The sequence below is a fragment of the Manis javanica genome, chromosome 4 (assembly GCF_040802235.1).
Source record: "Manis javanica isolate MJ-LG chromosome 4, MJ_LKY, whole genome shotgun sequence".
NCBI lineage: Eukaryota > Metazoa > Chordata > Mammalia > Pholidota > Manidae > Manis > Manis javanica.
The window spans coordinates 161,051,078-161,077,085 of NC_133159.1; the positions used below are offsets into that span (position 1 = coordinate 161,051,078).

General features: G+C 54.5%; 2 protein-coding genes across 8 annotated transcripts in view; both read right to left on the reverse strand.

Moving 5' to 3' along the window:
- ZNF385C (zinc finger protein 385C) overlaps positions 1–26,008 on the reverse strand; it is a 49,252-nt gene that overhangs the window by 3,310 nt on the left and 19,934 nt on the right. For 5 of the 7 annotated variants that reach the window (XM_017646807.3, XM_073235595.1, XM_037019770.2 and 2 more), the window contains exons 2-5: positions 22,991–23,242; positions 4,634–4,782; positions 2,694–2,804; positions 1,135–1,300 (exon numbers count right to left, since the gene is read on the reverse strand). In XM_017646807.3, coding sequence (XP_017502296.3) covers positions 1,135–1,300; positions 2,694–2,804; positions 4,634–4,782; positions 22,991–23,240 — 676 coding nt within the window. In that variant the 5' untranslated portion in view covers positions 23,241–23,242. Of the gene's footprint in view, positions 1–594; positions 716–1,134; positions 1,301–2,693; positions 2,805–4,633; positions 4,783–22,990; positions 23,243–26,008 lie in introns of all 7 variants that reach the window. The other 2 variants (XM_037019769.2, XM_073235596.1) reach the window with 2 other exon arrangements.
- On the reverse strand, positions 4,879–14,162 carry C4H17orf113 (chromosome 4 C17orf113 homolog). The gene is made up of 3 exons (XM_037019764.2): positions 13,518–14,162; positions 8,675–9,409; positions 4,879–7,686 (listed from the first exon to the last, which is right to left on the reverse strand). The coding sequence occupies exons 2-3, from the start codon at positions 9,359–9,361 to the stop codon at positions 6,202–6,204; spliced, it is 2,172 nt and encodes a 723-aa protein (XP_036875659.2). The 5' UTR covers positions 9,362–9,409; positions 13,518–14,162; the 3' UTR covers positions 4,879–6,201.

Genomic DNA, 26,008 nt, shown 5'->3' on the forward strand with positions numbered 1-26,008 from the left:
CCCTCCCACCAACTCATGGACAGACTTGGGTCTCTTTGGGCCTCAGTTTCCCCATCTGAAATCATGAAGTTGTACAAAGGGGTCTCAGAAAGCTCTCACAGCCCTGAGAATCTGCAGTTATTAGCTAATTGTTAATAAGTGGAAGTCACCAAAAAGAGGTACTGGAACAGTCATAGAGCATTCTTCATAATAGTATAAAAATGGAAACTGTCCAAATCTCCACCAACAGGAGAATAGATTTTTTAAGAAGAGTTGTATGGTCATGTACGGGAGCATTACACAGCAATGAAAAAAAAAGAACAGCCTACAGCTACGTGCAACAATGTGGAAGAAGCCAGACACAAACACCTACATACTCTGTGATTCACCAAAGCCAGATGAAACTGATTAATGGGGAGAAAAGTCAGGATTATAGTTACCGTGGGTGGGGTGGGGTGTAGGTAGTTGAACAGTGTCCCCCACCCCCGAATTCATGTCCATCTGGCCCCCTAGAATGAGATCTTATTAGGAAATAGGATCTTTGCAGATGTAATTAGTCAAGATGTGATCATGCTGGATCGGGGTGGGTACTAATCCAGTGACTGGTGTCCTTACAAGAAGGCCATGTGCAGACACGGATACAGGGCCGAACGTGATGTGAAGACAGAGGCAGAGGTTGGAGCCATGCATCTCTACAAGCCAAGGAGCACCAAGGATTGCCAGCAACCACCACCAGCTAGAAGAGAGGCATGGGGGACAGATCCTCTGAGCCCATCTCAGCAGGAAGGAATCAACCCTGCTGGCACATTGATCTCAAACTTCTGAACCACGGAACTGTGAGAAAATGCATTTGTTGTTTTCGGCCACCCTGTTGGTGGTCATCCATTTCAGCAGCCCAAGAAGCTAGCACAGCAAGGGAGTGACGGGAGGGCGCCCAAGGAGCCTTTCTGGAGTGCCTGTGCAGGCACCGGGGTATTTCTTGCTCTCGATACGGTATTCAGACTGGGAAAATCCACTGAGCTCTGCTTGTGACACGTGCTTTTTTCTGTGTGTAAAGAATATTCTAACACAAACAAAAAATAACCAGAAATCTCTCAACCTCTTGTCAGAGACCAGATTTGGAGTGAGGAGTGGGGAGAGGAGTTCAGGACCGACCTTTGTGCTGTGGCTCTCCAGGGGTGCCACTGGCTGAAGGTGGGGTTGGGGACATCAGTACCCTGTCCCGGGCCGGGGTCTGCAGTTTCTGCTTGCTCTTGGCAGCTTCAACAGCCTTGAGTTTTCTGGCATGTTTGTGGCCTTTGTAATGTGCTTCAGCCTGGTTCTGGGGAGGGGAGGGCCTGGGGTCACCACTCCTTTGCTGAGTCCACACTTCCCACCCATGAGCTGCTGCTGAGCAGGGGGCAGGGTAGAGGGAGCAGGACTCTGGTGACACAGGGCCGAATCCTTGTCATTGCCATTTGGGTGGCATGTGTGTGGCCCTGAGGTTTACAGAATGCATTCTGATACATAAGCTCCCAGGCAAGCAACCTCGCCTTCAAATTCTGACTCAGCCACTTAGTAGCTGTGCATCGTTGGGAAAGTAACCTCACCTCTCTGAGCCTGTTTCTTCATTTGTAAACTCTGTGATGATAATACTGACCTCCCAGGGTTGTAAGAATTACAATGAAAACATAAATGACAATGTCTTAGTATATATGGTAGGTGCTCAAAGAATGTTAGCTACCAAGTTTATAAATGCATGAATGGAGAAAACAACAGTCTTCACAGTTTGGGGTATATGTACCCCAGATAAGGCATTCAGCCTTTCATTCATTTTTTTTCCAGCAAATAGTTATTCAGCATTTGCTATTTGCCAGGCCCTATGACAGGGGCCTAGTGTGAAGAAGACACAGTCCCTCCCTCGGAGTGAACTCCCCCTGTCCACTTCTCCACGACTCTCATGAAACCTGAAAGCCGGAGGGGACTCCCAAATCTGGCCTGTCAGTGTCCTCCCTCCTTCAACTAGGGGTCGTGGCTTGTCGTTCCCAAACAGGAAAAACAGGACCCACTGGCTCCTCTCCTGGTCCTTTCACCAGAGCAGGTCGGCTGAGAGCATCTCTCCATGCCTCAGAGTTGCCTGAACAGAAGGTTTACCTTCCCTGGGAAGCCAGAATGAGGTTTGTCCACTATCTAGGGGCAGACTGTGGTACAAAGTATGTGGTCCTTGGGTTCAAATCCCAGCTCCTCTACTTACCAGCTGTGTGTGGCCTCAGGCAGGTCACTTAACCTCTCTGAGGCTCAGTTTCCTCATCTGAAAAGTGAAGATCATAATGGTGCCTCTACCCATCTCACAGATCGATTATGAGAACTAATTAAGGTGATGGGCATGAACATATTCTGTAAACTCTCAGGTGCTTTAAGAACTCAGCTCCAGACCTGGGACCCAGAGTAGGGAAGGATGATCTGTCTTGCAGAAGTATCCAGAACATAGGAGAGGCACAGGGAGGGAAATGGAGTCCTGGGGGAACTACGGGGGAAGGGGTACAGGAACCTGGAGAGAGGAGAGGATGCGAAGGATCAAGGACCAGGAGTGCCTCTTCTGCACCCAGGGATGGAAAATGCAGACCATGGCCCCGTTGACCCCCTCTTCCTCCAGGAAAGACCCTGGAAGCCCAGTGTACAACCCTCTCCCTACCCAGCCCCCTACCCAGCCTGTTTTCACTACTACGTCTCACCGCTGAGTTGAACCTCAGGTGGCAGATGTTACAGGAAATGAAGAGCTTCTTCTTCAGAGGGGAGGGGACACCAAATGTGTGGCTGATGACAGCTTTCTGGACCGGGTCCATCTATGAAGGGGGTGGGAGGGCACAGTAACTCTGGGGTCAGCTTGGGAAGCCGGTAACAGTAAAAAAAAAGCCCCAAACTAAAGACCATCTTGGAGGGCAGTGGTCAGCCCACAGGAAGAACTTTCCCATCCTTGTGGATATCAGACACAGAAAAAGAAACAGCCTAGTCCCCGGCTGACTTTGTCAACCTGGGCTTCTGCTGGGAGGCAGAGAGATGGCCAGGGTGACCTCCACGATCCTGAGAAACAGAGCCATGTTCTGATGATCACTGTGGCATCTCTTGCTGCCCCTCTGGTCTCTTTTTCCTCATTCATAAGAATTACAAGTCTTGGGACAGAGAGTTGGAGGCAGGGAGAAGCAGGGAAGGGACAAAGAGTCCCTCTGCTGGGATTTCCTCTCTGTCGCCCAGCCTTGTGCTGGACCTGTGGGCTAGGCGAGGTAAGGCTTAGCTCATCAGCTCCGCCATGGACCACAGGTCCGGACACGGAGAGTGAGAGCCACAGCCGGGGAGGTGGAGGGCCAGAGGGGCCAGGTGGCCGTGGAGGCCAAAGAATTCCCAGTAGGATCATTTATCTGGAATATAATTTGCACTTTTTTCTTTTCCGTGTTTTAAATAATTTTTTCTTCTATCAGACTAAGCTTGTTCCTTTTCTCGGGCTGGTTTGTTGGGCCAAAAGCAGAAGTTGTCTGGGCTCGCTTGTTAAGAGGAACTTTCCAAACCTTCCTGAGAAGAGAGAACAGAGACTGAGAGAAAAGCATTGTTTTCAGAAATTCCCCTGAGGACAAAAGAGGTTCTAACCCTCACTGGTTCATAGCACCCAGGGCCGTGGACGGGCAAGGGACCGGGCTTCAGAGGAAAATGGCCTACAGGGTCCCCAGCGATGAGGACAACAGCAGTGCTACTGGTGAGGAAATATGTGCCTGAACGGTGCACATGTTAGCAAGCAACAGTGGGGACCAGAGACCCAAGGACCCTCCCTAAATGTGTCAGGACCTCTGTGCAGCCCTGGAGGGTCAGAAGGCAGAGACTCCTAGGGGTGACTGAGGCTGAATTCCCCACCATCTTGTCAGGATGCAATGGGGCTTATCTATGAATCCACTGGAGTTTTCAGAATTAAAAAGAAAGGGGAGCATTTCTCATAGCTCACGTAGTGAAGGAAAATTCATGCCCACACAAATACACACATGGAAATACACAGACTGATATACAGACACACAGCACATACGCTTGTTACAGGCCATTACAAATTAGAGACACACTCACCTACATACAAATGGCACCCACAGATAAACTCACAAGCATCCAAATCACATGGACACACACTCAGAGGTCAGACACCAGACATGTACATAGTTGCCACAAAGGCCCAAAAACACTTCTCAGGTACATAGGCACATCCATTAATTGCACATAATTACCCAGGCACAAAGAATTGTTTACAAATATACACACACACAAATTCACATCTGCAAATAACACACAAAGACCTATAGAGACACAAAGTAAAATGGAAAGGTATACCCAAGTGCACACCTCCTCCACAGATCGTCGATGGAAGTCCCCATACAAAAACTCAAGTGAAACCTACAGTCTCTGGGCTCTCCAGGCATGGCAGCTGTTATTAGGAGAGGGGGTGACATCATCCTTGTTCCCTGGCCCTACGGGAGAGCTGAGCCCAGGGATCCCATTTGGGGAGCACCTGTCACTCTTGAGGATGTCTCGCCTAGTTATACCCAGCTTCTGAAAGCCAGCCCCTCTGAGACCACATTCCCTGCCCACCCCCAAGCTTGGCTGCATGCCCCCACCCACCAGCCCCGCCCGCCCGTACCGTGCTGAAGTTGGGGAAGAGACTGAGCGGGGTGGCGCCATTGAAGTGGAAGGCGAGCAAGTGCTTGAAGTCCAGCTGGGGCTGCAGAGGCCTGGTGGGCAGGGGCAGGGAGGCCAGCAGGGGTCTGGGGGCACTGGAGATCGGGCCTGCTGCAGGAGGAAGAAGGGCAGGGTCTGAAGTGGGGAGGCACAGGTCTCTCAACTACCTCCGCAGCCAGAAAAAGAGGCTGATGGGCCTCTTGGGTGTCAAGCCAGGGTAGAAACTCCTTTCTCCTACACAAAGTAGCACTGGCCAAGCCCAGGGCCATTATAGCCCATTTCTGTGCCTCTCTTCTCCACAACTGGGGAAGCAGAAGCAGGGAATCCACAGTGTGAGGTTCCCAGCCCAGGATGACCCTCCTGCCCCTATAGAGGCAGCATAAAAGCCCAAATGAACCCCACAGAGGTGAGTCAGGCCAAGGAACAGGAGAGAGGAGTCTGGCTGGGCCCCTGGCACACACACCACCATGAAGACTGCACATTGCACTGGGTTTCCACTTTATTGCAAATTAAACCCAAGCCCAGGAGGCCCAGAGAAAGGCCAGCCCCCTCCCCTCGCACTAACCACCCCCTTCAGTCCCCACATCATTCACAGCAAGGCTGTCAGAACAGATGGGAAACCCACTGGAATCTGAAGGGCTGTGCTCCCAGCTCTGGTGAGGCCACAAGTGCTTCCCCCAGCAGTAAAAAGCCCTCCAATATCCCTGGGTCACACCTGAGGCTGATACTCAAGAGTTGGCCAGTCCAGCACTGTGACTTTTTAGTCTTTGGTCTTAAAGGTCTGAGGCCAGGGCATGGGAAGGCTAGGAATTTGGTGAGCAACCAGACTTTGAGGAACAAAAGAATTAGAAATAAATCCAGTCCATTTGGGACTTTCTTGGACCTTGTTGCAAAACCAAAAGAAGTCTTTTTAGATTTTGTGTGTGCGTGCATGTGTGTGTGTAACAGTATGACAGATGGGACAGATTCATTTTACCTGTATACATGTATATGTCTATATACAAAGCCAAAATACAGTAAAGCCTCAGGCAGCCTATTGGTGAGGAGGGGAGGGAGGACACCACTACCTTCCTTGAACTGTAAGCTTATGGACAGAGACAGTCCTGTGCTGTGTGTCAAAAACACAAAGACAATTATCTATTCCCCAGTCTTACTGTAGAGGTGATGCTCAGAGGAGCTACAACCAGTCAAGGCCCCATTCTCCTTTCCCTCGGCCCACAGTTCCCAAGACCCAGTCCTCCTCCCTCCATCCAAGACTCCTCAACCTTCCTAGGGCCCAAACTTGGGCTGAGTCTAGAGGGAAAAGGTTGAGTTACTCTTGAGGTCAGGAATGACATTTAGACCCCAGCATCTCTGCACACTCTCAAGGTCTCCCTCGACCCAGCGCCTCCTCCACAGCCGAGGGGAGGAAGCATGGGCAGGTGGGTGGGAGGCCCGTTAGTAGGCCATCTGGGTGAAGCCCGGGCAAGTCTGGCTTGGCCCTGAGAGCGCCCCGGGCCCCAGGCTGGCTGAGCAGAGAGGAGGCCACCCTCATGTGAGCTGCGACCCCAGGAGCGCCTCCCTCCACCCACTCTCTAAGAACTCCACTGCCAGCGCAAAGTCAAACTCGTGCAGTGGGGGCCCATCCACGGCGATCTTCACCGCCGGGCCGCCCCGGCCTTCCCCAGCCCCGCTCTGCCCCGACCACCGCAACTCCCGGCTGCGGCCAACCTTGTCCAGGACCCTAGCGCCCGCGGGCAGCGCCAAGGCCAGGGCGGCGAGGGCGGCGAAGTCGGGGAAAAGTTCGTGCAGCTCGGAGCGCGCACAGGCCAGCTTGGCGCACAGGGCCTGCGGGCCCAGCCGCCCGAGGCTGCACACCACACGCTTGAAGAGCGCGAAGTCGCCCAGCGCCCGCTGGCGCACCAGGGCGGGAGCAAAGGCGCGCAGCAGGACGCGCAGCGCTCCCTCGCTGTGCACGCCCAGCTCCTCTGGTGCCTGCGGGTAGCGGCGGGGGTCGAAGATCGCCGCGAATGCGGCCACGGCGTCCAGCGAGGGCCCGGGGTAGGAGTCCTGCAGTCCCCTCCACATGGAGTCCAGGAGGGTCCCCCGCAGCTGCTCCAAGCTCCTGACCGCAGTCTCTGAGTAGCCGACCAGCTCCACGCCGCGGTAGGTGCAGCGCCCACGGCCCAAGCTGAGGCTGGAGGACTCCAGTTCCTGCAGTAAGCCCCGGAGGCGCGTCCCGCCTGAGCGGCGCTGCGCTTGGAGGGAGGCTGCGGCTGCCATCACCAGAGGCTGCAGCAGGGCCAAGTCGGGCTCTTCTGGCTGCAGGACAAGGGCAAGCTTCTGCATGGAGGGCAGAGTGTCCAACAGCAGGTGGGTGAAGGCCACGAAGGTGAACTGGCGCAGGGCAAGGGCCAGTGCCCTAGCTGTAGGGGAGGCTGGGGCAGAGGTCTCCAGTGTGGGCACCAGGCAAGGCCAAGCCTCTGCCACTGCTTCCACTATAGGCAGCAGGGAGGCCCAGGGTACTGGCCGTGGTCCTGCCAAGTCAATAGCTGCAAGGTCCAGGGCTGCCCGGAGCTCAGGGACCATGTGGGAACCGGGGCCACTGTGGAGGCGGAATAGGGCATCCAGGACACTTTCATATTCACCTAGGTAGGCAGGGGGCTTGGGATCTGTCCTGCCAGGGAGGCAGTGTAGCTCAGTGAGCAGGGGACAGGTAGCCCGGAGCTGCAGGCCCACACTCCCCAGGCGGTCACTGGGGAGGCTTGAGCTGAGCCAGGCCAGCTTGCATGCAGACACGCCGAAGGCCTGCAGGATGTCCAGGAGTTGGCCAGCGGTGACCTCGCCCTCCTGCAGCTCCACACTGCCTAGGAAGGTGGTGGCAGGCTGGCCATCACAGGGGGACACCGAAGTGACAAACAAGGCCAAACTGTGGGACTCAGGCCAGTCCCTGGTCTCATCCAACACCAGCCCCACATACGGGGATGCCTTCAGGCGCTGGCAGGCCTCTGTGTGCAAGACACTGGCAATGGCCACCTGGGACAGCCGGGGAGAGAAAGGGAGGGAGGACAGAGTTAGGCTTGCCCTGAGAAGGGAATGCAGGGAGTACCAGGTGACAGAAAGGGCACAGGCCTTGGAGTCAAACAGACTTAGGGACTAATCCTAGATTTGCCACTTACTGGCTATGTGACTGTGGGCAAGTCATTTCACCTCTCTGAGCCTCAGTTTCCTCAGCTCTAAACTAAGGATAACGCCTGCCCCAATCTCCTCAAAAGGTTGTTGTGAATTACAAATGTAATTTTTTGTTGTTGTGCTTATAAATGTAAAAATGCTTTATGAACCATAAAGATCCTGCAGCACTGTATGCATGTTCATGTTTCTACATCACCACTCCCTTCTGCCTGATTCCTGGGGGTCTCCCTCCAGTCTGCTGCTCAAGGATTAACTGATAGACACATTCACTCCCAACTTCCGACCAGTTACACAGGGCCCCGGTGTGTGCTGTCTGTCATCTCTCTGTAGGATGATATCCAACTCTCCCACCCCCGCCCCCCAGGACTCACACAGTTAGTAGCTAGGACAGAGCTGCAACTTGCATGTACCCTGAGAGCACAGGGATCTAGCTTTTCAGTAGAAGTCACAAATCTACATTTTTATATGTAACTTCTCAAGTTTTTTAACTTGGAAACTAGTTTTTCAAAAACACTTTGAAAATCAACCAAACACATCTGTGGCTCAGTCAACACCCCAGGTCACCAGTTTGCAACCTCTGGCCTAGGTCATGAGGGGAATACCCCTGGTGCCCTCAAGGACGGGGCCTGATCTGGCCTTTTCACTGTTGTGCCCCCAGCAGCTGGCCCAGGGCCTGGCACACAGTACACACTCAGGGAAGGTTCTGATGGGTGAAAGTATGTATGAGGTGTTCTGGCTGCTGCCCCAGGGGCTTGGAATGCTGGTGTTGTGCCCAGATGGCTCAGTGTCCTCCCTCCTCAACCCTTCCCCCATCCCTCTGGCTGCCACCCACCTGCATGTCCCTCACCCTCCTGGGGCTGTAGTAATCACCATGCTCTGTGCCCAGCAGCGCCTGACACAGGTTGAACCTCTGCAGCTCAAGCAGGGCTGAGCAGCGGTCATTGGGCACGTCCTCCTTGGCCATGCAGTACACTGTGGTCAGCACAGCCACTTTGGCTGGGTCCACCTCCACTTTGACGCCCCTGGAGGTAGGGGTGGTTGCCAGGTCCGGGTGGGCCCCTCCTCCCTTGGCTTGCCCTTCCAAAGTGGGCTGGCCCCGGTTGACAGCCAGAGCCTGGTGGTGGGCCCCTGAGGTCACGTGGCGCAGCAGGGCATGGCGCTGGAAGTTGTCGGTGCCCACGGTGAAGGCGTTCTCAGCTTTGCCATGCTTGTTCCGCACCAGGGCCTGGCGGCACTCGAGACAAAACATCAGCTTCCGCTCGCAGTCAAAGTCCAGCCAGGGAAACTCCTCCTTCCAGCGCTCGTTGAAATAGCGCTTGCATTTCTTGTTGGAGTTGGAGGCCTCTCCAGCTGGCTTCTTTCCCGGGGGCACCATTCCTGTTTGAGGGGCAGGGTGCCCCCAACCCCCACACCAACGACCTGGCCCTCCAGCTCCCCCACTACTGAGGCACCTCCCTGGACAGTGGGAGTTAGTGGGGATGCAGGAGGGGGGTAAGCCCGCCAGGCTAATGGGGACCATCCATCTAACTTAGCCAGGGAAGTTTATTCCTGCTCCGCTGGTGGGAGACTGGAGATGAAAGAGATAAGGGAGAGGTGTTAGGGGGACCACCATGGGTTCACGCTGCCCACAGAGTACTCTTCAGCTGAGGGGTGGATTGGACCTAAAAGACAAGAGCTACTGGGAGTGGGCAGGGTCATGCAAAGGGCCATGTATGGAACGTTATCCAAAGTGGGGGAGGTACAGGGTCCCCAGCCCCCTCTGAGGGTCTCCCATTCAGGACATGGCAGTGATTAGCTTTGGCTGTTGAGAACTCAGAGCTAGAAAGATGGGCACCATCTATGCAACCACATTTTACAGGGGCAGGGGGAGTTGGGGACTGAGTCCCAGAGACAGACATGGGTTCTCAGGGTTCATGAATAATTCATGGCTGGGCCAGGACTAAAACTCAGACCTCCTGACTCCTCCCCCCAAGGACAACAGGTCCCTCCAGTCGCTTATTTCACCAGAATGCTGTTAGCACGAAGCTGAGCTCCTGGAGCCACAGTATGGAGGAATGGGATTTGTTTGCTGTGGAGCTCTCTTCCATGAACATGCACATGAGCACACTCACATGCACACATGTGCGTGTACACACACACCAGAAGTGTGGTTCGGGGAAGGATAGCCCAGAAGTGGGGCTACCCTGGGGGCTGGCCCCAGACTGAAGGCAATTCACTGGTTGCCTCTGCCCCCCTCACTCTGCCACCACCCCTGGCACAAGACCGGGATGAACAGTTCAGGATCAGAAGGCCATGTCCAGCCACTGGGCCAGATCGGCCCCCTACCTCCTCATTATCTCTCAAACCTGGCACCTTTCTCCATGCCTACTGATAACAACAGCGGTATCATTTATTAAGTGTGAACTGAGTCAGGCCCTGTACTATAAGGGCTTTGCAGTGACACCATCAGAAGACCAAGATGCCCTTCACAAGTACTCTCTGAGGCTGTCACCACCTCATTTTGAAGAGGAGGAAACCAAGTGGCTTGGGCACTTTAAGTGACTTGCCCAAGGCTCCACAAGCAGTAAGTGGCTGAGGTAGAATTAGAAACCAACTCTTCTTGACTGCAAAGCCACACTGAGCCCCCAGCCTGCACCATCTCACCTGGATCGTGATCTGCCCCTGCCTCTGCAGTCATCCCCCCAAATGTGTCCTCATGCAGCATCCAGGGCACAAGTTCACACTCCATCACTCCCTTGCTTGCCCCTCTTCAGTGGTGTCCTCTGCCTGTTTACACACCTCACCATGAGCCAGTGAGCCTCCCCCAAGCCTCTCACCTCTCCTGCCTCCTTGGCCAACTCCAAAGGCTCACCCTCCCTGCCCTCCCACACTCAGCTGTGACTTTTGCTCCTGCTTTCATCCTCTGCGCCTGGAATTCTCTACCCCTCCCCTTTCCCTGGCTCAGTCTCATTCATTCCTGGTCAGCAGCTCAGGCATCCTCTCGTCACCTTCCCCACAACCTGAGCTGGTACCTCTCCTCTAGTCTCCCCATTCTTCTGCATGGGTCTTGGTAATACAATATGGTGAACTCAGGGAGTGTCAGTGTATCTCTGCACTTGGTTCCTGGAAGGCCAAGATCATGTTCGTTCATTTTCAGATCTCTAAGTCCCTGTACAGGGCTGAGCATGCAGATGCCTCTCAGCAAAAGTCGGTTGTTTAAAAGAATGCAAGGATTTATTTTGGCTACATAAAGAACTTCCTGTTTCTACGGCTGTTGGTTAGATGATTCTAGGCTCTGAGAAAGCAGCGACTGTCTTGTTCATCTGATATACCCAGCACACTGCCTGGAACTTGGCACTTAGTAGTAAATAAAACAAGGGCAGATGAGTAGAATTCCAGGGGCAAGGAAAGGTGCTCTGTTTTGCCAGATACAGGTGAAACTCATTGGTCCTCTTCCTGTAGACCCTGAGGGGCATTTGGTACCGCTCACCACACCCTCCTTGAAACGCTTTTCTCTTGGCTTCCAAGGCACCACATGCCCTGGTTTTCCCTTCCCACCACCAGCCTCTCCTTAGGCTCTGATGTCATCTCCTCTTCCTCCTCCTAACCTAAAACTGTCCAAAGAGTTCAGAACCTTCTCTCATGGCCACTCTGAAATATACAACCGCAGCCCGGGTCACTCTTTGGCACCACACCTCTCCATCCGACCACCATCCTGGCTTATCTAAGTGGAGCTCTCAATCTGTGCCTATAAAATAGCTCCTCTCATAGTCGTCCCCAGCTCAGGAAATGGCCTGTTCTACCCAAGCACTCTGGCCAGAAACCTGCCCCTCCAGCCCCTGCTCTCTTCCACATCCAGGACCCAGCCCACCCACAGGTCTGCCGATTCCACCTCCACAGTCTGCCCTGAGTGGATCCCCTCTCTCCATGCTGTTGTTACTGTCCTCATCCAGGCCACCTTCATCTCTTGCCTGGACTATGGCAATCACTTTCTGACTGCATTCTGGGCCTCCACTCTTACCTCTCTCTGAGCCATTCAGACCCCCAGCAGCAGAGGGGGCTTTTAAAAATATACTGCTTAAATCCCTCCATGACTGCCTGATGCTCTGAGGTCAGCACCAGAATCCCTTTTGAGGTCTGTCAAATGCCCAGGTGTTGCTGACCTTTCTGCAGGCCACCTGTGCCTCTGTCCAGAGTACAAGGTTCTCATCCCCAGAGCTTTTGCACGTGCTGTGCCTGCTTCCAGAATATTCCCACCCTCCTGTTCAACACTGTGCTTATTCCATTTGCCCTCTGGTCTTAGCTTAACCAGCCCCTCATCTGGGAAGACTTCTCTATCCCTTCCCAGGAAGTCCCCTTCTTCTCTGTCACTATACCTTCCCTTGTACTCCCCATCGCAAATCACTTTTTTCTGTACAGTTCTACTGCTTAGCACTCTCTCTCTCTCATGCAAGCACCCTGAGGGCAGGAAAGGTAGCTAACTTTTTCATGTCTGAACCCCAGAGAAAGGAACACTGCCTGGCACCCAGCAGGTGCTCCACAGAACTTGGGGAGTGAATGAGTGACCCTCTAGCTCTCAGGCAGACAAAGCAATAGGATGGGCTGTGGGCACCTGCTGGGCGGCTAAAGCAGCTGCCTTTGACCTCCTTTCCTTTCAAGAGCCCATGATTCTGTGACCTTGTCCAGTCCACCACCCAAAGGCTCTTAGAATGGGGAGGAAGTACAAGTCCAGGGTGATACCCTTTGGGAAGTTTGTCAGATCCTTTTGTACCTACAAGCTAGCTATCCTGCCCCACCCTATGGAAGGATGAAATTACTCCGGGACCTAGAGTGTTTTTGAGAAAAGAACAAAAGAGTAGATAGGGAGGAGGCATGGAAAGATGGAGATTCTGAAACTGCACTATCTGATAGAGGAGCCACCAGCCACATGTGGACATTTAAAATGAATCAGAATTCACTAATTTACTAACAATTGAAAATTCAGTTCCTCAGTCACACCAGCCGCATTTCAAGTTCTCAAAAGTCACTAGTGGCTAGTGGCTATTGTATTAGATGGCCCAGATACACATCCCAGAAAGTTCTACTGGACAGCGCTGGTCTAAAAATACTAGTCAATAACTACTGACATTCCTCTATTTCAACCTGAGGGGACCAGGCTGGGTGGGGTGGGATGTACACATATAAAACGTGACTAGGTGGCCAAGGATGACCAGGAGGGTGTACCTGTCAGACCCAGGTCCCTCACACCTCTTCACACCTTGGCAAGCTGATGGGGCTCCAGAGGTGATTGTGTGTGGTCGGCGGTCCCCACTCGACCCAGGCAAGTAAGCCTCAAACAGTGTTTACTTGGCCCATGCATGGTGGTCTGCAGTCTGGTCCCCAGGCTCCTTCGGGCCCCTTCCTTGAAGGACCCCACTAAAGAGAAGTCCAGGCTCCCGGCAGAGGAGGGGCAGGGCGCCCGCTCGCTGGCAGCCCGTCTGAGGTTGGGGCCGCCTGCACGCGGGGCCCACCCTCCCGGGGTCGGATCGCCCAGGGCAGGGGAACTTCCTCTGGGGGGCGCGTGATGGAGGAGCCCTCGGCTGGGTCCCACAGGGGGTCCGGGTTCCGCCCCCCCTTCTTGCCCCAGGGCCCCAGTCCGGAAGCTCTGGGAGGGGGCGCCCCGCCCGGCCGGCCCCCGCCCGCCCGCACACACTCACGGAGCCACGGGAGCCACCATCTTGCGCGGTGGACGCTCTGGCCGCGGTCTCCTCGGGCTCCACTGAGCGACAGCAGCCACTAGCGGTAACCGGGGCGAAGAGGCGCCAGCGCCGGTGCGGGCCGGGGTCGCGGGCCGACTGGCGGCGCCCCCGGGGCTCTCGCGGCCGCGCCCACCTGCCGCCACTCCCGTCCCACGCGTGCTGAGCCCGGCGCCACCCTCAGCCTCCCGCGCTGCGTGCGCCACAGCAGGAGCGACTGAGGTTAGACCGCAGGACGGATGCTCCCCTCGAGCGGAAGGACAGTCATTCATTCATCACCTGCACCGTCGGTTCCTAGAGGAGCTAGCAAGTGAGAGCTCACAGGTGAGAGCCACCCAGGGCGAGGCTAAGGAGGCTGCATCCCAGCGAGTGCTCCGAGTTCCGAACAACATGCTTTGGGATCACAACCAAAGGTGAGCTGAAGGTCCGCAAGGAGAGTCAATTAGGTTTCAGAGCAGTATAGGGGAGGTTTTTGCCAGGGGAAGGGCCTTCCAGGCGGCCGGACTGGCAGAGCGACCATGGGAAAGCTGAAAGTGCCATGCAGGTTCACAAAGGTCCAGGCAGAGTGGATGTAAGGAGGGTCGTGGGCAGTGCCTGCTGCTGGAAGGCTCTGCAGTGAATTGCAGTGAATGCTGGGGATTTTGAGCCTCTAGCCTGGTGGGGAGACTCAGGAGGTGTTTGAGCTGAGAGCTCAATGCTTGAATCGAATGAATTATCTGTAATGGGGATGCCAGAGAAAGGGGGCAGGACTGGCCTCTTCCTAGAACTCTCAGGTGCACAGGAGACCCTGACTTGTGTGGGCTCCCAGGAGAGGGGAAGAAAGGACATGGGTTACTTGCAGGATTGTGAGGCTGGGCAAGCCAACCCTCCCAGACCCGGGGTCCACAGGCAGCACAGCCCCAGTTACAACGAACTCTGAGGCCTGGGGCTGGACACTTAGCTATAAGCCTCGGTTCCCTCATCTGTGAAGCAGGTATTACAGCTGGGCGAGGAGGAAAGGGCAGGACAGGAATGGGTCTCAGGACCAATGAGGAGCTGAGTGTGGCGGCCATTTGAAGAGCGGGAGCAGGGGCACTTAGGGACCCAGTTTCCTCTTACGGTCAGGACAAAGTCACCCAGAAATGCCTTCTAGCCCCCTCACAACTGGGTACAGTCCTCTCCCACACAAGGCCTAGGGCACATGTTGATTGGAGACTGGGGCCTCTCCCATGGCTGCTGGGACCCTTCCCCCACCAGCACTCGTCACACAGCACTGCTCTGCACCACCCACTCTCTGCCTCTGACACTCACCATGAACCTTGGTTCCCGGGGCCTCTGGGATGATGCAGGAGTGATGGCATGTGTGCATACACGTGTGACTGCCTGGTTTGTGGGTACACTCAAATGAAGGGAGACACTGCAGCACCCACACCTGCCCCAGGATGGCACCACCAGCTGCGCAGGTCTAAAATTCTGCACCCACAGAAAGGTCAGGTGTGTGTGTGTCTTTGCTGATGGCACTTTGCAGAACAGCCCTGACAGTGTCTTGGAGCAGTCCTTCCCCAACGCTGGCCAGGGGTCCATAGCTGGGACCCGCGGCTCCTTGGGCAGCTGCCTCAAGAGTGGGTTGTTGCTCTGGTAAAACATGAACAAACCAGGCTGAGTGGTAGAGAAGAGGCCACCTCCAGGAGTCCAGCTGAGGCTGGGGCAAGGGACAGAGCATGTGTCGCATGAAACAACATCACCCTAGCTGCCGCCCAAGGGACGGGATCTAGGGAAACCACATCCTGCTGTTTTGCCATCACTGGGAAAGTCACACACAGAAGAGCAAAGGGCATACACCCTGAGGTCCAGAGGCACCCACACAGATGGCAACAGGCACAGACTCCAAGGCATACTATTATACACATCTCCCCAGGATGAGACCGTCTGCACATACTGATGGGTACGCATATGGAAGTGGTGACCATGCAGAGACAGTTACCCATGCTGGCTGAGGGGCAAGGGCGGGCACAGAGGCCACATATGAGCATACACGTACACACAGACAGGCAAGACCAACAAGAACACACTCAGATCACATGTAGCCAGAGGAACAGACACAGAAAGACACACAGATCCCAACAGAGGCATATACAGACAAAACAACAGGCCTGCAGCAGCACACACCATCACGAGGAGAGGTATATATACAAAAACGGCTGCATTCAGACACATTTACCCAGAGATAGGTGCACATACACCACCCTTACAAAATGAAATGCACCAGACACACACACAAATTCATGTAGCCAAACCCTGAGTCTCTCTTTCCCCCCACAAGATGTAGGGGCCTCCCCAAGGCAAATACACACATCTCAAAGAGTAAAGGGGTTGTTTCTATCACAGATAAAACCAAGCTCTGTGAAGAAAATGGGAGTCCACGATGGGGAGAGAGCCAAAGGCAGGGAAGGGGAGCGGAGGTTGAACTGAACCACATGGGTGCCCACTTGACCTAGGACCAGGGTTCCCACCATGGCTCCCACATTCCCCAGAGCCCCCAGCCAGCCAGCACCCGGGATGTACTGATGTTCTGCATCCCCCTCCCTGTGACAGAGGGACACCCCCCAAGCCCAGCACAAGGAGAACGTTGCCCCAGCCACACAGCCTCCAGGTCCTTGCCCCCATGGAAGGATTTCCCAGAAATACCCCTGAGAGGGTAACGGTTGTCTTCTTCAAAGAGTGCCAGGTAACCTCTGTGTGGAGAGGTGAGCCAGGAGACAGTGAATGAAGGGGAGGGGCAGAGGAGTGACCCCAGCTCAGTGGCTGGACGCCAGGTAGGAGCCACCCAGGTTTCTGCCTGTCTCCATCTGTCTGCCTCTCTCCCTCCCTCTGCTGTATTAGTAACCCCCTCCTCAGCACCCTCCACCACCCCTTGGAGGCTCAGGCAGCCCCTTAGAGCAGCTGAAGGTATGATTTGATACAGGGAACATCTGACACAGGCTCCCTAGATGCGCATCCACCCCGAAGTGCAGCAGGTCTCACCCCTGCAGAGTACACCTCTAGCTTCCCCACTGTGCCTGCCACCCCTACCCCCATCCTTGTTCCCAGCCAGAGTGGGGCTCCCCTGCCCAGCCCCGGACCTGGGAAAAGGTACCAAGAATCAGCTGGTTACCGGAGTCTCTGGACAGACAACTTTAGGGGGGGCCAACAATAGTGGGAAAAGGGTAGGACCGGGGAGAGGAGAGAGGCCCCCTTGTCTCAATGCCCCCTCCCTGCCCCTGGCTCAGATGCCCTCAGCACTCACCCAAGAGCATTCTCTGCCTTTGGAGGCACCGCTGAGTGCAGAGTGAGGAGCAAATGAAACCCAGCCGGAGAGTGACAGAGGGAAGGGATAGGGGATGCGAGGAGCAGGAGGGGAGGGAGGAGGGAGGGACTCTTGCTCCTGCCTGGGAAGCAGTGGTTGCTGGGCCCTGTCTCCCCTTGCCAGGAAGGAGCTGCCTTTTCCCTTGAGTTTCCGGCGTCCCAACCCTGGGCAGGAAGAAAGACCAGGACACTTGCTTCACCAAGGGTAGTAGAAGAGGGGACCAAAGCAGAGACTAGGGATGGGGGAGGGCATCAGGGGGCTTCCACTCCCCTGACATCCGCACACTCCCTGCCTAGCACCTCTGTTATTGGAGCAGAGAGTTCCACAGAGACCTCTGGGAAGGAGGTGCTGCCAGAAAGTTCTTGCTGCTGAACTTTGAAGCACTGCTTCAGGGCTTGCTGCTGTAAGAGCCCCATTCTCCTGTCCACACTTTCTCATCCTCTGTCCATCATCCCCTTATATTTCCCTCTTAGGGGAAACAGGCTCGGAGGGGTGCTACAGCATTAACCATGGTGGTGGGCGAGGGAGCCCAGGCTTGCCCCTCGTAGTCCAGTACTTGGGCTGGGGACCTGCTACCTGGGTCATGCCAGAAAGGGGGCGTGGTCATCTGATCGGCCAGAGCACCTGACACCCCTCTGCTGACCACGCTCCTTTTCTACCCCTTTCTGTCTCCTCCATTTACTCCTTAAGTCCCCCTCCTCTTCCTGAAAACTGGCTGCTCTCTACTCACCTGAGCACCTGGTGGCTGGGAGGGGGTGGAATGGGGGAGAGGAGACAGCCAACCCACAGCTGGATGCGGTCTCACATTCCAAGCCTGGGTCCCCCCACTAGCCCCCCATGCCCTCAGCATCCTGTCTCCAGCAGACAATAACCTGTAATCTCTGAGCGGCCAGTACCCCAGCCCAGCCTGCTGGCAGCAAAGTTCTGGGGAGGAGTCGGCAGCAGCTCCTGAGAACAGGTTTGTTAGGAAGAGGCTCTGGGGGGCAGGACTTGCTGGCGTTGGGGGAGGAAGGAAACTCAAGCCCAGAGCTAATGAACCCATTCAGACACAGATGGAGTTTTGTCCTCTTTGGGGCAGAGAGCTGAGCTAAGCCCCCTAATTCACTGCCCAGCCCTGCCTTTCCTGGTGGTCCCTGAGTGGCGGAGGATGCTGATGGGCAGGTTTACACCTGGGGGAGGGGGCCTGATGGCTGGCCTGGGAGAGGGAGGGGCACTTCTGTCACCTGCCATTGATGGAGAAGAGTAGCCGAAGGCACTGGTCGGACTACAAGAACATCTCCTGGCCCTGGGGGAGCACAGTACTCTGAAACATGCCTCAAAGGCCTCAGGATAGGGTGGGGGACACGGAGGGGAAACCAGCAACCAGGGAGACACTGCAGTGATGGGGGGACAGGCTGGAGGGCTTCCGGGGCCTCCTGATGGGACTGAAATTAATCCATCTGTGGGGAGGGGTGAGGAGCTCACCAAGCCAGTGACTCAGGCATGACCCGAGCTCAAGGTCTTTGAACTCTGGGGCTCAGAATGCAGCCAGAGGCTCTGCAGTCCAAGACTTGGAGAGGAGCTGAGGGACCTATTAGAACAGGAGCTAGGGGAGATCTGAGGCCCCGAGCACAGGACAGCCTCCACCTGCCACTCTGATCCCTCCCCACCCACAGAAGCACAGGAATGTCTGGTGCAGCCCCAGCTGTCTTTGCCCTGAAATCCATTATGGTCTCATTACATCTCTGTTTTCCTGTCCCCTTCGTGTATTCCCTGCACTCCCCACCCAAGGCCCCTTTGGCCATTTCTATAAGCCAGAGCTTAAGGCATTTCCGAAATCCCCTTCTAGGCTCTGGTGCTAGGTTGCAATGGATGTTGGTGGTTGGGAGTAGGCACTGAATTGGATGGCTGGATCAGTCCTGCCAGGAGATAGAGGGAGGGACCAATTGATTTTAGGGGCCAGCCCAGAAAGAGTGGGAAATGGCTGGCATCTCCCCATTTTTCACTTGAGGACACAAAGACACAGAGCAGAGAGGCCGTGGGTCCTGTCTTGTGAAATGGGTCTGTTCTGGGAGCCAGCGCCTTCTGAGGGCCATGCCTCCTGGGCCATCCTCCTGCTAAAACACTGCAGGCTCAGTCTCTCTTAATATATGTTGTTCTCCTTAGCAGCAAGTGGAGGAGGGCAGGTGAGATCAGATACACTGGGATCTGAACTCAGCTGTGTAGCCTTGGGTATGAGCTCCAGTATCCCAGTTTGTAAAGTGAAGACTGAAGGCCATCGGCTGTGCCTGCGAAGCCTGGGTGAGGAGGGAATGCCGTGCTGCATGACAAGTGCTTTGCTAACAGTTTAGCTCCTACACAGATGCTCAGCTTGGCACTAGGGGTAGGTCACAGCTCCTTGCTTGGGTGTCCCCTGTGCCCTGCGCTGGCCCAGCATTCATACTGGAGGTTGGAGTTAGGAGGGTTGAGCCAGCAAATATTTCTCTCTGCAGATGTTCAAGAACTACCTAAAATTGTTTAGGGTTGTGTGTGTGTGTGTGTGTGTGTGTGTGTGTGTGTGTGTGTGTGTGTGTGTGTGAGACGGTCAATAGGGTCATTGAGTTCAGCCTTACTGGGGTGGGGGTTTCTGGTGCCTACACCCCGTGGAAAGGCCGAGGGGGTGAAAGATGTCTCCAGACACATTCCTGAAGAATGAAAGGGCCTGTTGTGCGGGAGGCAATGGGGAGGGTGGGCAGAGGAGTTTAGGACATACCTGGAGGAGGAAGTGTGGGGTACCTGCTGTTTCCCCATCCCATGTCCCCTCCCAGGTGGTCCTGGTGCCCTCCAGGCTGGGAGCTGGGTGTGGTTAAGTAAGGAGGTGTTGAGAGGGAGCTCAGAGAGGGAAGAGCCTCCCCGAACCCCTCCTATGGATTGATGGCCTCAGGGACAGGAGCAGGAGAGGGTCACGCCTCACTGCCTGTGACAGCCTGTCACTGTGTAAGCTGCCAGCCCCAAAGACCCCTAATAAAAGTGACAGTTCCAGGAGGCCTCCCAGAGTGGGAGCCACAAAGGGGCATGGCTGGGCTGCCCCAGCCCCACGCCCTCAGCATCCTCCTAGGCGCCAGAGGATGGAAACCTCAGTGCCTGGGAAGAAAGTGTGTTAAGGGCTCCTCACAATTGCCTCAAGCCTCCTGAAAGTAGGAAGTGCTCTCCATTTGCGAGGCTGAAGGCCGCCCCACTCAGCCTCCCAGAAGGGCTCTCTGCTCCAGCCAGCCCCTCCCATGGGCTGGGAGAGGCCTTCAGCATGGCTGAGGTCCCTCACCCCTGAGCCCCAGCCCAGGGACAATGGCTAGCATCCTCTTGCTGGGGTCTGCTTGTCTATTCCCAGTTCTCAGAGAGCTGAGAAGATGGAACTCCATGGGGGGTCATGGGCTGGAGTAGGCTCAGAGACAGCGGGCTAATGGAGAACAGATCCTCCAGCTGGAACCCCAGAATTCCAGGCTTCCCAGAAATCTGAGGACCCTTCATCCCTGCCCTGACCTGAGCACAACCCACAATGCCGGGCACTCCTTTTATCAGGCGCTGTAAAGGCCTGACCCATGGCTGTCTCCCTGTCTAGACCATGAGTGCCCGGAGGAAGGCACCGTGCACTGCTCAGTGCGGAATCCTGACATCCTGCACAGGGCCTGCATAGGACTGGGGGGCAAGGCGGTGGATAAATGGAGGAACGATGACTTACCAGGTCCCATTTAATAATCTGGGGAGGAATACCAGGCATCATGTCTCCTGGTGACTTGCAAACCTACCCAGTCCTCAGGGGTGAGGACTGTGAAGAGAAGGAAGCCATGTGAGGGGGTCCCCATCCCCTTGGGTAGCCTGTACCTGGCGCTGTGGTCTTCTTTCCTCACACCCCATCTGCTCTCTCTACATTGGCACCATGGGCAGGGAAGGGGAAGAAGGAGGGCCACTGCCTGGAAGCAAGGCCTGAAAGGCCGTGCGAGAGGGGGCAGGGCAGGACAAAATCCTCAGGCCACAGGACCAGCCTTCCTGACACAACCTTCCCTCCAGCCCTGCTTCTTGCTTGGCGCCCCCCCTTTCTAATAACAGAACTGTCCATCATGGCATTGCCTAAGTTAGACTCATCCTTGGTACCTGCATTCCCCTCGGCCCCCACATCCCATCCTGCCAGTTCTGCTTCAGAAAAGGCCCCAGAATCTATCTCCTCCATCCCACCCCGCTTCCTTCTCATGTACCCCCAAGTCTTGCTCTCCCCACTGACTGGAGACATCTAAAAACACTAACTACTCCTGCTCTAAACCCTTCAGTGGCACATGATGCTTTGGGACAAAGGCCAAATGCCCAGCCTGGCCACGAGGCCCACCACACCTGCGTGGCCCCCACTGCTCCTGAGCCTCGGGCTTCACGGCGTCTGCCCCAGCTGTCTCCCTGCCTGGGATTCCCTTTCCATCTCCAAGATCCACCATCAGTGTCCCATCTCTGGAGCCTTCCTGACTTCTGTCAATTTACCTCGCCCTCTGACTTCTCAAAGTACCCTGTGCCCACCTCTATGAAGCCTGTTATTATCTTGGACAAACTCATCTCCTTGTGAGATATTCGGACAGCTCTTTCTGGATGGGCAAATACGCCACCTTTTAAAAATATGAATTCTCAGACAAATACTGTACATTCTCATTTATATTCAGAATCTAAAAAAGCAGGACTCATAGAAATAGAGTGTAGAATGGTGGTTTCCAGGGGCTCAGGGCTGGGGGTGTTAGGGAGACGTTGGTCAAAGGGCTCAGGGCACAAACTCCCAGCTATAAGATAAATAAGATCTGGGGGTCAGATGCACAGCAGGATGACTATAATTAACAATACTGTATAATATGTTTGAAAGATAAGAGACTAGATCTTGAATATTATTGCCACACACACACACACACACAGTCCAGAAACACCCATACAGTCAGATACACTCCAACTCAGATCACACCCTCGAAGTCCAGCTCCAGGTGTTCCGAGGCGTTGTTGGTACTGGCCATCAGGACATTCCCTGTCTTTGCTTCTGCAGTGACCACTGCCCACAGTGTCCCTTCTCCCCCTGGCCCCTCCCAGGCTCAGCCCTTCCCTGCTCCTTCAGAAGGCCTTTCCGGGTGTCCCCAGATATAATGGCCCTTTCTCCTTTGTACCCCTGGTGGTATGTCCCATGTGGTACCCACAACACTCATCTGCTCTTTTCAGTCTGTTTCCGAGCGAAGGACAGACTCAGTCTTGGAGTGGGGTGGTGAGGAGTGAGACTGGAATTTATTTGCCAACAGTCCCCAGTGCAGTGGGGGGAGCACAGGAGGTGCCCATGAATATTCACCAAAGAATAGGCAGCCCAGTTCAGAGTCCAGGGCATAGCCATCTGGCAAAGCTGCCAACCTGGGCTGCAGAGGTTTCCAGCAGATGCCCCCAAGAACCAGGCGGGAGGTCCAGCCCTTCCCACCTCCCATAATGGGCTTCGTTCTGAACCTGTTTCCCCTGCCAGCTAGGAGACCGCCTTTCATTTACCCCATGGCCCCTATGTGCCTGTCAGCTGGAATCACACTCATGAACGTATTCACCCATTTCCCCCAGAAATCTGCCTGGCAGCCAGCAGTCCCTCAGTGCTTGCAGCCAACCCTCTGCAAAATCACCCCAGCTGGGGAGAGACAGAAATCCTGGCCAGGAGTCTAGCAGCCAAAGGAAGAGGTGCTTCTTCCATCCACCTCTCCCTCCTCTGGAGTGTCCTGCACCTTGCTGATCCTGGCCTTCGGAGACCAGAGAAGGAGACCAGGATACCCTCAGGCGACACCCTTGTCCAAAAGACTATTCCTGCCAGGGGCTCTAGACTGGAGAAATGCTACTTAGGGATCCTGGTCCCAAAAGGCCCCACAGGGAGAGCTCCCAGACCCCAAAAGTCATCAGAAGTCCTCAGACCTGAAGACCCTCAGATCCTGAGAGATTCTGTAGAGGGTTGTCCAGATGCAAAACAAAACTTGATGGCATCGGGGAGACTTCAGACCCTGAGACCCCATGGAGGACACCCTAGACCCAAAGGCTCCACGGAGAAGCCACAGAGCCAGAGCCCCAGAACCAAGTTTGGGGAGCAGTGCCCCTCCACACTGACCTGGCCCTGCAGGGGTCTTTCCCAGGCTGAGCTGCCGAAGCCGCCTCTGGTGGGCCCGCCCCCCACGGTGCACCTGCGCCTGGGCTGCCGAGTTCAGCTGGATGTTGCAGACGTCACAGAGTGTGTAGGATGGCCGTTTTCTTTCCCGCTTGGGCTTTGGGGGCTCTGGGGGCCGAGGGGGGCACTCAGCAGCTCCAGATATGGGGGGTTCCTTCTCACCTGGGGGAGATGGGCTCAGTGGCCGCTTCATACCTGAGCAGAGAGGGAGACAAATAAACAAAGGGAGCAAATGTCCCCTCTTGAGAGCCCCAAGCTGCCTGAGCCCTATATCCCAGTCCCAACTCCCCAGCTTTTGGAGAACCCCAACCCAAGGATGGCAGAAGGGAGCATAATGGGGTCTATTTCAAACAGAGCAGCATTTAAATATGGGAATATGTGGCAAAATGTCACAAATGTCTACATTGGGAGGCTGACATATGGGAACTCGGTGAAGCTCAGAGAGGGAGACTGGTCCTGGAGACCAGGTGGCAGGGAGGGACAGGCAGCAGTGAGGCTAGTAAAGTCACATTTGGGGAAGCCAGAGCCCAGTTCTCATGCCTGCAGCAGGTGCTGAGAGTCCTGTGACAGGCAGCCATGTGGCCAGGGGGCCAGTTGCAGAAATCCAGCCTCCCAGTGCCCAGTGCCCAACAGGGTGACATTCATAAATGGTGACAGTGTGTGAAGCCATCCCCACCCCTGACCTGTGTGGCTTCAGATGCCTGCTGCTGCCTTGGCCACCCAGGCTGTGGCAACATTTGACATTTTCAGTAGCAACCTGGGCCCTGCAGCCTGAGTCTGCTGAACACAGCACCCCCCCACCGACACACACTCTAGGCCCTACAGCATGCACACCATTCCGTTAGGCCCCTCTTCTTCCACAGACAGTATTTCTTTTCCAACTCACTTCTCTGAAACTTTCCTGCCTGACTCCTCTGCCTCTAACCGGCTCTGCCCTGGGGCTGTCAGCTTTCTACTAAGGCTGACCTGCGGTGACCTGCAGTGATTTTCACTTCCTGCATTTGTGTGCACACTCCTTGCCTCTGCTTCAGGCTGGGAGCTTCCTGAAGGCAGGGTCTGTGTTTCCCTCATCAGGACAGAGAATTCCTGAGGCCAAAGAATGTGTCTGTCCCCTCAGACGCAGGGACTCCCAAGGCTTTAAGGCATGACTGAGCCCACCTCTCTTGTTTGGGGTGAACTGCACTCCCCTCCCCCACACTCATAGGTGGAAGTCCTAACTCCTAAAACCTCAGAATATGTCTGTATTTGAAGAGAGGGTCTTTAAAGAGGTGATTAAGATGAGGTCTTTGGGCCCCTAACCCACTATGGCTGAGGTCATTAGAAGAGGAAATTTGGACATAGATGCTTACAGAGGAAAGACCATGTTAAGATACAAGACTGGGCATCATACATGGTGTGGGGGGATCATGGGGAAGACAGTGTAACACAGAGAAGACAAGTGGTGACTTTGTGGCATCTTACTACACTGATGGATAGTGACTGCAGTGGGGTATGGGGAGGACTTGATAATATGGGTGAATGTAGTAATCACATTGTTTTTCTTATGAAACCTTCATAGGAATGTATATCAATGATACCTTAATTAAAAAATTAAAATAAAAAAAAAGAAGACTGGGCATTTGCAAGCCAATGAGGGAGGCCTCAGAGGAAACCAACCCTGCTGACACCTCAGTCTTGAACTTCTAGTTTCCTGAATTGTTAGAAAATAAGTCTGGTTTTGAAACCACTCATAGTCTATGTACTTTGTTATGACAGCCCAAGCAGACTAGTGCTTCCCCCCAAGGGCATTTCCTGCGTCTTTAGGCTCATGCTCATTTTGCAGATCAGACCAAGGAAAGTCAAGTGATGCCATAATATTCTCACAAGGCCTCACATCCAGTGATGGAGCCCACATCTGAACAAAGAAGATTAATTTTTTCAGGCCACAGCCAAGAACTCTGTCTTCAGTCCTTGGCCCCTTCCCCCTGGCTCTCAGTAAGCTGCTTGTCATTTTTGTGGGCAGTGGTCCCACATAATGGGTCTGTCATTACATGTGTGGTGATTACATGTGAATGGAACAGGGGGGCACAGAGTTTAAGAGCACGGGCTCTGTATTGACTCACACTTGGGTTCAAATCTCAGCTCTGTTACTTACTGGCTGTGTGACCTGAACCTCAGTCCCCTCATCTGTATATCTGTAAAATGGGGGTGGCAAGTAACAGGTCCTAAATCACAAGCACATTGTGAGGGAGATGAGCTGATCTATATAAAACACATCTCAGTGCACCGTAAGTCAGTTGTGTTACTAATCTGCCATTTGTCTGTTTTGCAGCATATGAGTGGAGTCACCTTATCTGTCACCTTGAGTGCCTGTCATAATATACCTGGGTCACTGTCAGTGTCTCTGTTATCCCATCTGTTGAGGTGAATCCATCTGTGTTACTCAGTCTGTGTGCACGTCACAGTGTAGCTGTGTCATGGTGTGGATGCCCTGTGCCTATATCATGGAATGAGATTGTCACTGAGACCTGTGTGGTACGGGCTGAATTGTGCCCTCCCTCCAAACCTCTATGTTGAAATCATAACCCCTAGCACTTCAGAATATGAGCTAATTTGGAAAGGGGGTTGCTGCAGATATAATCAGGTTAAGATTAGGCCATACTGAAATGGGGTGGGCTCCTAATTAAACATGACTGGTAGTCTTATAAAGGGGGAAATTTGGACACAGTCATGGCTACAGGGAGAATATCATGTGAAGATGAAGGCAGAGATCTGGTGATGCTTCTACAAACCAAGGATTGCCAGAGATTGCTAGCAAACCAGTGGAAGCTAGGTAAAGGATTCCCTCGCAGCCCTCTGAAGGAACCCTGATGACTTCTAGCCTCCAGAATTGTGAGACAATACACTCCTCACAGTTGTTTAGGCCACCTGGTTTGTAGTACTTTGTTACGGCAGCCCTATTAAACTAATGCACCATGGGTC

Excerpts from the sequence above, each read along its gene's own strand:
- C4H17orf113 (XM_037019764.2), bottom strand. The coding sequence starts at position 9,361 with ATGGTCCCCATTAGCCTGGCGGGCTTACCCCCCTCCTGCATCCCCACT. Across the intron at positions 7,687-8,674 it reads GGAGGGTGAGGGACATGCAG|GTGGCCATTGCCAGTGTCTT; the intron begins GTGGGTGGCAGC and ends CGGCTGTCCCAG.